Here is a 13530-nt window from a genome sequence, read left to right as displayed (position 1 = left end):
CGATGATCATACTGTTGGAAAATATTCCATTTATTGACACATGTCCAACTTCCCTGAGAAGCAACAGGACAGTGCTGCAGTGAATCATCTTGGTGATCTGCACAAACTACACATGATCCTGGAAATCAAATAAAATGCCTGCAACATGCGATATTTGAGTATGGACCTACTTACAAGAAAAAAAGTTCTAAATGGAGAGGAAGCAAATTAATAAATGTTTTTAATTATAAGCATAGAGAATAATATTAATAGCTGATGTGAACATTGTGGAGCGGGGGGGGGGGGGGGGGGGATGGGACACAAAACAAAACAAAAAAACCAACGACCACACACCCTAGGCAAAAACCTTACCAAAATGTTCAGATAAGAGAACAGAGTTTTCCATTGGTCTCATTGGATGGAGCTGCAGTTTGAGGAGTTGGAAATCCAATACATGGAACAAGCTACTGCTACCAACCTTTTAATATCAAGGCAACGTAGGTCATGAAGATTCATAGAAAAACACCAAAAGCTTTGGGCAGGGATGGACAGAGGATTGTTATGCATAGGATCAGCCAAGGTCAGGAAGCACAAACTTGAAGCTGGAGCAGAGATTAGACAGTGAGACAAAAAGTCTCCATCACTCATGACAGTTTCTGCACCTGAAAAGGGCAAAACAGTATCTCTGAGAAATCTCTACCCTAGCTGTCCTGGTGTCTAGACCACTTCAGAGAAGCACATCTATGTGTGTGTTACAAACTTACCTATTTTATCAGGCATTTTATCTGCTTTACATTACACTGAAGTTTGCTGCTAAAGAAAGATTAAAATTCTCCCTGTTTCTTCCAGTCCATAGGCTTCTTGCTTTAAGCAGTACGTATAGGTCTGCAAGAACACCCATTTTCTTGTTTGCTTCAGTGGATTGTTCACAGTGCAGTAAGTGAAAAAAAGACACCAAACTTTTATAAATCATAAAGCACAACTCCTGCACGTTTTTTTATCCAAGGTGTTACGACAAAACACATATCCCTTCACAAGGTGAAGTGAATGACAAAGATAAAAGTTCATCAATGTTTGCTTGCAAGAAATTTAGAGCATCCCACCTCTCTGAACCAAACTATTTTTTCTTATCAGCTTCAGCCCTTCTGCAGGCACCACTTTGCCCAAAAGGTCACCTTCAGAGCTCTGCCTTGGGCCAACACCCACAGCATGTGTCTTGCTGTCTCCCACACCCCTGACCTTCCATGGCACATCTTGCTAGTAATCTCTCTCACACAGACACAGTGGGGTACACATACAAGGCACTCTAATTAATCGTGCCCTTGTTTTTTTCATAACTTATCCTAGACAGCAGCTGTTACACTGATCCTTTCCATCAGTGACTGAGCACATGTGGTTTAAGACTACAACTCTCCCAAATTGGCCAGGGCACACAGGAGCCGATACACAACCCCCAAAATGCTACTACATTTTCTAATCAGACTGCGTTGTAGCCCAGATTTGGATCTGCCAGGAGGTCTGCTACACTGTGTAACTGGAAGAACCCAATAGTTTCTTGGGTCTCCTCAGATTTTCTAGAAGCTGCCTCGACAACTTAAATCATACCATCATACTTGAAGCTCTGTTACTCATACTCTCATTCTCCCTCTCAGAAAAAAAAAAAGCTTAAGGCCAACAGTTCTTTTACATTTGTTTCCCTTCATGGACTTACCTAGATTCTCTAGTACCTGCCCCTCCCCATTACAACACTGGTGTGATCACAACACCCCGATGAGTTTGTAAGATAACCTAAATCCCTCTTAAAGGGAAAAATAAAAAGCTAAATTTCTATTCTAATCTACCAAATAACCATTGTTCTTATCATTGCTAAGAAGGCGGATGTATAAACAGCTGATCCAGCTTTTGAGTAGGAGCTGGAAAGGCAGACACAAAGGCACAGTAGCAGCTAGCTGTTTTCCTCTGGGTTATTTTTGTCTGGCTCCACCCTGAAACTCACTCTTCAATCCCAGTAATTGGCAGCAACTAATTAGAAGGAAAAATGCAAGCAGTTTATTAAAAGTTTGATTAAATGTTGATTACATGTTTGATTAAACATGACCACAGAACAAATTTCCCTTGGACAAGAGCGCTCATTTTCTCTTGCTTGCTTCTTTTGTTTGTAGACATAAGAGATAAGAACTGTGGAGATGATGCCATACCACACACTGGGATTTCAAGCCTATAGGTGACTGCACAACACAAGGCAAGGAGAAGCTGATGATTCCTCTGCTGTTTCAGGTTGCTTCCCACATTGCCCATCATCAAATGCACACTGCTAACTCCCCATGTTCTCTCTCTTTTGGGCTTTCACGTTTAACTGAGGGGTGTCATACGCAGGATCAGCTCAAAGATACTGCCAGAATTACATCAGAGGTTAATTGGAGATACAATCGGCGTAAAAGAAAGGGACTTGTAGAAAGGTTACAACTTTTAAATTGCTGTAATTCTGAAATATGTACAAGGACTTGAAGAATCATTATACATGGGGAAAAAAACCCACGTTAACTAACAGCTTCAAAAGATGTTGAAAATTCTCAATGTCTTAGACGGATCCTTGAACTACAGCTGCTAAGGAAAGTGATTTTTGTTCATCCCATTTGCTGTCACTTAAAAGTTATTAAGTAACAGTTAATGAAAATGACTGAACCATGTAATACTATTAGAATTTTACACACAGAGAAACATACACATTTACCTCTCAATCTCTTAGTAATAAAAATACATTTGCTCCAAATATTCCCAGGAATTCTTGTGTGTGAAGGCAAAAGAAAATCCTTGACCAAGTGTCTGCTTTTACACCCCACTAGCATATTTATCTGCAACAGCAGGATTTCTTACCCCAAGAACACTTTTTCCCAGGCAGCATGTTTTCTCAGCTCTTTGCACATCAGATCCCTGCAGTCAGCCATGTTTCATAAAGAAGGAGGCTGTTCCACACCCAGCTTTACATAACCCCCTTGCACACAGTTGCTCAGCCTCCCTGACTTCACTCTCTCGCTCTGGGTGGGTATTATCTGCCTACTTGGACTTGCAGGGTTTCACACTTGGTCAGCACACAGTCCAAGGTGCCACAGTAAACTGCAAAATACACAGGCATCACCTTAAGGGCAGAAGCTACTCCAATTTAGCAAAAATGTTCCTCTTCAAGAACATCCCAGTCCTCCAGAACAATAAAATTGTGATGGTTATAAAATGATAATCAAAACCTTGTGAAAGTTGCACTCTAAGAGGCTATATAAACTGTCGTTATCTTATTTGGACTACTCCCTTACATCTCAAGGAAACACTACATCACCCCTAATTATTTTCTCTAGTTAGTTTCCAGATAAAAAAAAAGCCAGGATAATATTTTTTTTTCAAGACTAAGTTGAACACCTACATTTTTTTTCCTCCATCTGAATTCTAGCATCACCATCCACAATGTGTAAAAGAAGTCTTCCTCCAGCCTGCTCTGCATGTCTCTGTACCACCACCCCAAGGCAGACACCAGAGAAATGTCACCCCAATCCCACAGACAGCTCTCAGACCAGCAAGGCTGCAGACCACCTAGCACCTTCTGCAAGACACAGCTAACCAACAGCCCATCAATGTCAGTCTAACAGTATCAAGGCCAGCCTTGATTTTGCAGCAGAATCCTCTCTCAAGGCCTGGCTTCAAGAGAAGACCAGTTTCAGCATAAAGTACTAAAGTGCAAATTTTTTGAACCAACAAAAAGCACTGGCCTGCATATTGGTCAGACATAACACCTACAGTTCCGATTACCTATTTCAGATGGAGTTTACAACAGCAGCTATGTGCCCCAAGGCACTTTTAAGCCACAAACACTGCTTGCAGAGGTACACTACAGCTTTATGTATATCCATGTCTTACTTCAGGATATTCAGTCAGAAGTGATGCTGGAAAGATAACAGAACATTTCATTTTTATTTTATTCCACTGTTTTCACATTGTGGTGTTCTCCTAAGAAAAATTCTAGTAAGGTCATGCCTAGACTTTTTCAGCAAGACCTTCCCTGGTGAAGAATAACTTCTCTACTCACATTACTAGTTAAAAAAAAAAAAGCCTACAGACAAACAAGTAGGAAATGAAAGGAAAAAAAAAATCTAAAACTGCATTTTTGGCCATTTAAGGCTATGAACTGAGAAACAATGAACAAGCCCTTATGTCAAAACAAAACAAAATTTTAATATTGTTCAAAGCAGGAGGATTTCTCTCTTTCAAGTATTTGTCTGTAAAATCTTTCACTGTAACTAAGGCCCTAACCAACAAAGTCTTCCATCCTACCTAACAATGAACTGCTTACAGATGCTTCTAAAGATAACCTGCATGCTAAACTTGCCATTAAACTCCTCCCTCTGCCCATACACAAGAAAGAACTACAGAGAGACCATAACATCAAAGATCAAATTTCTTTCCACTTCTTCCTCAAATTTTACCATTGCCTTGGTGCTAGGATTGCTGAAAATGCATTATCTAATGTCTCTATCCACTTACAGCCATAGAGTTCTTGTGCTGTAATTTATTGGCACCAAGCCAAACATCACTGGTCTGGTACCTTTCTAGCAGTGTAACTACATGGCATGCTTATGCTGTCAAGTACCAAACACCTCCACTGATGATGAATGAACGTGCTAGGAGAATAAGGGTGATGGAAGCTGGGGATGAAGCTTGCCGTTACAGACACTTCACACAGTACTACTGTTTCTTACCTCCTTTCTGGGTTTTGCAGAGGAGCTGCATGAGCTCTTCTTTGTAAGGTGCTGCCCCTTGAGATGTAAGGTGCAGGTCTCCTGTTGTATCGGACAGCTTCAAGATTAACACTGCAGGCTTCTATCCTAGGTAAGATACCACTAAAACCAAACAGCTTTTACTCAAACCACTTTCACAAGGCAGAACTATGTGCTAAATCCTCTGATTTTTGTCATCTTTCATTGTAGGTCCTTATCTAAACAGCCAGTCAAGCAAAGGCATTACAGTGCCATGCTGCTTTACCTTGGGTAACAGCAATCTTTCTCTGTTGTTGATTCCATGACACTAAAAGCAAAATCACTGTACGTCATTTAGTACTTGTACAGAGAGATCAACTGGACTTGTCTGGAAATGAGCCTTACTTGGGAAACTACTCCTCCCACATGCACACATTGGGATCATATGAACAGTTGTATTCTATCCATCAGCTATTCCACTTGCTATACACCTTTTACATAAACATGCAGCAGATGACAGTTACTTCCCAGTAATTAAGCCACAGAGAAGATTTCCAAAGTGTTCTTGAATAACTAGCTTAGCAGATTTTCCAAGATCTGACACCATGACATAACTGAAGCTACAGAGCACTACTCTAAAGTAGTCAAGCTGTTCCTCTGGAAGCTCTCCTTTATGGCGGAAGTTTGTATTTGTTCCATAAGCCCAGAAACAAAGATGTTTTTAAAGAGCTAAAGTTAGAGCTCAATTTTTCACTGTAGAGGTTTCATATGAAACAGGTTTCAAAACTGCTAACACCTCTGAGGAGGACATACTGAGTCCCATCAATGCCTCAATCAAAACACGTCCCAGGGACAGGAGGCTAGCATTATAACATCTGCCTCCCACACTGGCCCTCAGTACTTCAGCTGATGCCCTTTACCCTCCCACCCACCTCACTGCTCTCTCACATAAATACTCCTTGGAGCAGTGAGGCTTCCACTGGCTGCATCCCACAGGCTCAGACTCAACAGTTATCCTAGTCACTTCTGCATCTCACTCCAAAAGGCTCATCTATCCTACACTCCTTTTATGTGGAAAGAACTTCTCTTCAGTCCTTCCATGTTCATCTTACAGTACCCGCTGCCTTCACTTGCTGTTATTAGAAACCTTGAATGTGACATCTGCTCATTCTGGGACCCAAAGACAGCAGGCTAAAGAGTCCTCAGCCTTCCCAGTCCTTGCTTGGGGGGGGGGGGGGGGGTACTGCAACCATCCCAACTACTCCCTCACTCCAGTGATACAAGACAGGGTGGCAGCTGTGGTCCTGCCCTTTCTATCTTCAACAGCAGGGTAGGATGGAAAAGGGGGAAGAGGATGGGAAGAAAGAGAAAAGCACCTGCTAAGGACCATCATATTCTTTCATACCCAAGACAACCAGTAGAGCTTTTGGATGCCAGTGATCATTTTGGACATTGTCTGCCATAAACTGGCAAATGCGTAGCAACAACAATCCTGAATTCCATAGCTTCTGTGCTTATGCTTAAGATGACAGTTGGATTAGCCATCCTGGGCTAGTACTATCACCAAGTACTCCATTCAGAATGGGAACTACTCCAACAGTCCTTTACCACTTACCACATACCTGCCTAACGGACAAAGCAGTCACAACTTTGCTTAATGCAATTTCTTCAGCACAAGTGGGACCATACAGAAATCCTTCCAAGGGATTTCCAAACCCAAAAAGAAAAGACCACATTAAAGTCTCCTCCTACTAAAAAAAAAAAAAAAAAAAAAAAAGAAGAAGAAGAAGAAGAAAGAACACCACCACCAGAAAACCACACCTTAAAAAGGCAAGACAAGAGAGAGCAGAAAGGCAACCTCCAACAGGTCAAGAGCATGGGAAATCTAGGGGACACTGGCAGTCCGAGCATAAAGTAAGAACAGCCCTAATAAGGATATCCTGAAACCACATGCATTACATCAGGGAAAGAAGCCATTACTAGTCCACAAGTAATCCAGAAAAATCATGGTAAAAAGAAAATAGTCTCTCTCACAGCAAGACAATTCAACATGAACTCCCTTGGGAAGGAGTAGGAACAGCACATGCATGACCCTTGCCTCAGATCAGGAAGGGTGCTTACACCAGCTCAGAGCATCATGCAGCAGGCAGCCTGCTCTGATGACCACATCCATCTTCTTTCCTAGATGTGGCTCACAGCTGTCCATTTGAAAAGCAACCAGGAGAGAAGGTACAGGGCCTTATAGTCTAAAAAGCATTCATTCTGGTTTGGGCATTTTTTTCTCTCCTATGAGTGAGATCACTCCTTGAAATTTTCACATACACAAATTAACTGAACAGACTATGTTCTGCAGACATACTGTTTTCAGTCCTGTAGATGAGACAACCAACATAGCCCATCTTAAAATACTAAGCTTCATCTAAAGCAAATTAATAGTCCTCCTTGTTTTCACTTGTTTAGATTACACTTCTCCACTTGCACTGCTAGGATGTGATCTGGCCAGTGGTTCACGCCTACATCCTCACCTGTAAAGGAAGACCGAAACACTGCCTGTGCTGCTTGCCAGCCACTTGAAAGAGGTATTCTGCTATTTCTCAAGCATCATTTCAGAAGACACATCAAATGATACTATTTTTCAGAAAATAAATATGCAGTCTTAAAATCTCCTAGGAGATCCAGGGCCTCATTTAGAGGGGAAAAAATAGTTTCTTGGTACAATGGTAACAGCAGCTTCCTTTAGAAAAAAGGCTGCAGAGTGTACTCGATCTTTTAATTTTTAAATAATCATGACAAAACCAAACTACTACCCACTTCTGATACAACCCTCAGCCAGCCAATCATTTGATTCTTTCAGACATTTATTGCAAGTAAAATTGTATATAATAAACACAAAGGAGTAAAGAATTCCTGAAGAGCCAGTCCCAGTAAACAACCTGCAGATGTGAAAGAAAATGAATCACCTCTGAGAAGCGATTTTTTTTTTTTTTAGTTCACAGTTAGATGAGAAAATTACACAGCACTTTCTTAGATAAGCTGCTGTAAGCAGAATAAAAGACTCCTACTTTTTGAAGTTTTTTTCCCCCCGAAGTTCCCATGTTAGGTAAATTGTTTTATCACTAAAAAACCCCTCCCATTAGCCTCAGCCAACCGGTTTAGGCTCAAGCTCAAATGTATTTGTAGCTTCCAGAGTTTTCATTTTCCTGTGTTTCATCAGATTTTGTGTGCACTTGGAAAATGGCAACTACTTGCTCCATCTACAGGGTTAAAAGGGCCTTCTTGGAACTCAGGCACCCACATAAGCAGCAGAGAAAAGCATAAGCAAGAAAACCACCCTTATCACTATCACCGTCTCTAGACTAGATTGTTCCACAGCCTCCTGGCTCCTTCCCTCCTCTTTGGTTTTCAAACTATACCTTGATTTTCACCACAAATTAAAATGACCAAGTTAGGAGAGACAATGCAAGAAGATGAAATCTTAGCTGGGCAAAAGCTGAGTAATTACTTAGTCTGTATATGATAAACTGAAAACATTTACTAGTTAAATAGGTCTGAGAGAGAACAGCAGTTGAGAGCTAAAAATGTTAGAACATGTTGGGGTCCTCAACAACTGGGTTCAATTATATTTCTTCTATAGAAATCACCAAAGAGGAGCAGACACATTTTAGCAACTTGAATTTTTAATTTTGAATCATGCCTTGGAATAGATAGATGTGAATTAAGAGCTGCTGACAAACAGCAAGATAAAGTAATAAACACTTTGTCTCTCCTTTGGGATCCAATGATCTACAAGCAATTTGCAGTCAGTTCAGCCACGACAGCATTCTAACAGGTTTGTATTATTTCTGCATTTGACAGGTAGAAAAAGTATTATATTGGGAAAATCACTGATTTGCTTAAGTTACAATGAAGCCTACTACAGAGCCAAAAGCCAACCCTATTTTGGCTGGCAGGCCTATGTCTGATTCAAGAGACTTTTCTCTATTCTCTCTCTTGGATCAGAGAGTATTCATTGATTTGGAAACTTTCTGTACAACCCCCACCCAGTGAATACATGGAAGACATCAAGATTTAAACACTTTTCAATTGTTTGCAACTCATCTATGTACACCTGAGATTTTACTCATATTTCAAAGCTGTCTGGGCAGCGGGCTTCAAAAACCCCTCACAGTCAAACTATACATTTACAGTACAGCAGGAAAGAGCCACCTCTCAGGTTTTTTGGGACTGGCATTGCAGGAACACCTCTGAGTTCCTGAGCTAGTGTAGGTGTCCAGCACTGACACCAGACATTTTGAATAAACAATTTAATTTCCTGAAGTGTTGGAGGGGAGGGAAAAAGCCAGGGAAAGAATTTTCACATTCAAAAACATATAGAGAATGGGGGGGGGGGGGGGGAAATTAACCCTTTAATAGTTTTTATTTCATCAAAAGGAGGTCAAGCTTTACTGAAAGAGAACCTTCACCCCTATTCTTACAGAAAGCTCCAACAATTATCCCCTTGAAGCCGAAGTGGCTGCTGAAAATACCCACACACAGACATGGCCATTTTTAAGACCAAAAAATATTTAACCAAAAACATTCTCCAGCAGAAGCCTTCCATTACTGCAATATTAGCAGCACTGCTAGGCTGCTCCATTCTGCCTGGATCAGCCCCAAACTGGTAATCTACTTCAATTTAATGGGAAAGGGAATAGGGAGATTTTACATGGACCACATGCATTTGCCAAAAACAAACACTTTGTCTTTCAAGTTTCACTACCAGCAGCAGCAAGTGTGCTAAAATTCTATTCTTACAGGGAGCTTTCACACCCACGTCAGTCAACATAAAAAAAGGTGGCAGTAGCACTAACAAGTAACAGGAAACTCAAATACTATACTTGGTCCTACAAAAACATTTCAAATTACACTACCGGATACTTCCCTGGGCCAAGTAGGCATTCAGAGTACTTTCAATGGCATCGTGGTTGCACGTTTTAATTACTACCTACCATGCTTTTAATTCTTGGCCATCAACTGTTGTTATCAAGCCATTCCATCTCTTAAGTACCTGTTCTCAGTAGTTATGGTGCAACAAAGCAAGAACAAACCAGTCCAAGTGTTGATCCCAGGTTTACCACTGAATTTGCACCACTGTGAACAAATTCTATTTCCATCCCTGTCTCTCGGGCTTTCCATTAAAAAAAAAAAAAAAAAAAAAAAAAATTAAATCCGAACACCAGGTATACCCAGTTCCCAAGGAATCCAACTACAGAGATTTCCAACAGCTTCAGAGGGAGCTAGATTAGGCCAAGGCCTGCAAACATGCTCAGCTCTCACCAAGGTCAAGAAAACTCAGCACCATAACAAGTAGGAGCTTTTGAGAATCTCAGCCTAATTCATATGCAAGGATTACTATTTTAGGAATAAACACTAGTACAAAGAACTTGACCCCCATGTAATTAGTCTACAGAACATATTTAGAGATCTTGATCTTACACATCAGGAAACAGCTTTGCCCCAGAAGAAATCTGTGGTAAAGCTGCCTTAGAATAAATGACTTTGTTTCCAAATTCTTTGCCCAAGCTACAAACCAAGCATTTTAATTAAGGTCTCCTAATTGCAGTTAGTGTAATTTGGGGTAGGGGGCAGGGAGGACACATGGTTTTCCACAGTCCACTGGTACCAAAGCTGACAAAGAAAGTAAAGTAACTTTAAAAACACATTAGCTGTAGTAAATGCTCTACCTGTGTTCTGTGGTTTCAGAAACACATTTTCCTGTTTGAAGAAAGCTCCCCTGTCTGGTTCTACAGATCTTTTTCACAATGGCAAACAGGAGAAACTAGGAACAAGGGAAAATTGGGGAAGTTATTTGTGCTGTGGCTGTTCATATGTTAACATCAGACTGAAGGTCCAACCTACTCTGCCTCTAGTGTGGCTGTTCTCCCTGTTCTGTAGCCAAAGACACAAAAGAAACATCCCAAAATACTGTTTTTCTTCAGTGATCTCTTGCAATCAGAGCTACACTGTTTCATTACCATTGCAACAATACTAGAGGAAAACCTGCCAAAAAGGAATGGGATTAAGCATTACATTTAATAGATTATTCAAGATAAATGACAGATCAAATCACAGCACAAAAATATTGTGCCAACCCCCACCCAAACAATATCTATTGTGAGCCAAGACACAGCACTATGCTGATCAGGAAACTGCTTAACACAGCACAAAAATGAGAAAAAAGTTTTACTAGAAAAGCTGGTGGTCAGCACAGTACACATGGAAGTGATAGTCTGCTGCAACCATAATTCTGTACTATGCACCTGAATTTATTTTACTTAGACAAAAAAAAAAAAAAAAAAAAAGACAAAACTCCCCAACGACCTTATGCCTTTCTCATTCACTCACTTCTGGCTCCTTCCAGCATCATTTTGGGCTCCAAATGTCATATTCCCAGTAGACTCAAATGAGCACCAGCCTCTTAGAAACATTCACAATTAAAACACAGCAGCTCACCAGCATCAATCAAGTAAAGTCTTCCCTGCTCTCCAGAGCCTTCTCAGGGAGCCATAAGCTTATATGCTAAAGATCCATGTGGTTTGATTACACTACCCAGAACCAGCAATAACCTGTTACATATTTTAAGGAAAAGATAGCCAAGAGAGGCTTTAAACTACATTTAGACCAGATAATAGTAAGATCCACTGTTTTTACTGAAAAAAAGCAAGTTCTGATCCACAAGAAAGCTCTATCTTACGGTGCAATGCTATTTGAAAATAGGCAATCCATCACTACTAGTAAGCAACAAAAGTGATGAAGATCAATGCCCTATAGCATACATAAAGAGTAAAGCTACGATCACATCGCACTAACAAAGGAATCAGAAGGAAAACTAGCTAGAGAGCTCTTGAAACACAGTTAGCCCCAAACAAAAGCAATTTACACTTGGGGATGTCTAGGACCAAATATTATTCACTCTACTGAATTGTGAATAAAACAAAATTCAGGACACAAATTCTCCCAGATGCTGAGAACTGAGGGCCTAAAATAGCATGAGAAAGAGAAAGAAAAAGAAAATGGAGCTTCAACCCCCTATCTAGCAGCAAGCCTGTACTTTCTATTCCTCAAAGTGTGCTAAAATTTTGGTTTTATAAAGGCCAGGAAAAAGGTCAAAAAAACTCTACTCTCTTCAAAATTCACTCCAGCCTGGATAGAGTCCCTGGACTTTGATCTATTCCTTGAGACAGCAAGAAAGGTTACACCAAAATGTCAAGCCCCAAAGTCAAAATACAACACCATCCAGCGCTTGTCCACCTGCAAATAGATCTCTGCCCCCTATAGCTGCAGCTCCCACTTGCAGTTAAGGCAATCAAGAACAGCTGAAGGCATAGCACAAACCATTTTCTCTCCATGGATTAAACCAGCTTTAAAAGGTGACAGTTTTGAAAAAGAAACTTCTACTGAGTGACAAAGGGTGCTGCTCAATTTTATCATCACATACTCTTTGCACAGCACATGATGCTCCAACCCAATGTTCTGGCAACAATACTCCTCCCCTCTTATGCTTTCCCCTTTTCTGCCAAATACAGGGTGCAGGTCAGCAACTACAAGTACTTTTTTTTTTTTTTTGCCATCAGCCTTTCATCAAAATAGCAGACTGACTTAGTTTCTTTTTCCCTTTCCTCCCTCACATACACTTACACACACTTATACAGGAGTTTTCTTTCAAAGCTTGAAAACTACCAGACTGACAGCTCCAGTGAATTAAGCTCCCTCTTTGTCGGCCAAACAAGAGCAGCACCACAGGCAACCTCACAACAAGCTCCCTCTACCCTCCTCTTCCCACCCCTCCAACTAGCAAGCGTATCTGAATGCTGAGCTTCACACACAGCTCTATCATACCAGGGGGCCTTGTAAAGAGTCTCCGATAATGTGGTTTACCCAGACTATCTCACAGGACACTAATGTTAAAGACACACGTGATGGAAACATCATGAGTCGACACATTATCAGCATGCACCTGTGCCAGACAGCACAGTAACTCTAAAACCATGAGGCTGGTCTGAGTGCATGCAAGTCTGTGCTTAAACACTGACTTGCAAAGAAAATCTATTTTAGACAACAGTGTGAAAGAACGCCGAGTTAAAGCAATTCTTAAAGCCATACTTGAAACTACAGAAAGACAATGTTAAGTGAAAACCAACAGAAAGATCAGAAAAATTCAATGCTTTCAATACCAGACAAAAGACAGGTGCAGATTTTATTTGAAAATGAACTGTACGTTTGGTATGAATGCTACAGAGACAGGGCTTCTGTTCCTATTGCAGTACTAATACTGTACTTCACTTTTGGAGTGTGCTCCTCTGCTATGTTACCACTTAACCTGGTCAGGCAGCAAATGTGGATCTGGGCACTCTCCTCTCTTCAATTACAAGCGGTTTTTAGGTTCCACAAAACCCTCTGCTGTTGGTTGTAAGTCATTAGCATGCACTATAGATGAAGTTAGAAGATGGCTCCTAAGCTGTACGCAGCTTTTAGTTCTTCCTCCTTCTTTTGCAAGCTTTTTTATTTTTAGCAGGAAAGTCTTTTCTCTTTGGGGAAGAACTTTTGACTTCTGAACTTTTTATGACATCTTGCCTGAAATTTTTTTTTTTTTTTTAAATTGGTCAAGAGCCAGGGTGTTTTAGTAAAATGAGGATGTATACATACACTTAAAAATAAGTAATGCCTATTCCTGTACAGGTTAAAGGAAAACCCAAACAAAAAAACCCCACAACACAACAGAAGCAACTTGATATTTGCTCATGTTTTACTCATAGCAAAACTAGAG

The 13530-nt window shown here is 40.6% G+C and overlaps 1 protein-coding gene across 3 annotated transcripts in view; it reads right to left on the bottom strand.

The window, feature by feature from the left end:
* ITPK1 (inositol-tetrakisphosphate 1-kinase) overlaps window positions 1–13530 on the bottom strand; it is a 157911-nt gene that overhangs the window by 133947 nt on the left and 10434 nt on the right. Inside the window, exon 1 of one of the 3 annotated variants that reach the window (XM_041122040.1) lies at window positions 2857–2942. The exons of the other annotated variants lie outside the window; for them this stretch is intronic. Within the exon in view, the coding sequence (XP_040977974.1) occupies window positions 2857–2927 (71 nt within the window). The 5' untranslated portion in view covers window positions 2928–2942. Of the gene's footprint in view, window positions 1–2856; window positions 2943–13530 lie in introns of those variants that run through there. 3 annotated transcript variants of the gene reach the window in all.

Source organism: Aquila chrysaetos, chromosome 2 (genome assembly GCF_900496995.4).
Source record: "Aquila chrysaetos chrysaetos chromosome 2, bAquChr1.4, whole genome shotgun sequence".
In the NCBI taxonomy this organism is placed as follows: domain Eukaryota; kingdom Metazoa; phylum Chordata; class Aves; order Accipitriformes; family Accipitridae; genus Aquila; species Aquila chrysaetos.
The sequence above is the reverse complement of the archived record's forward strand: the minus strand, read 5'-3'. Positions and strand labels throughout refer to the sequence as shown.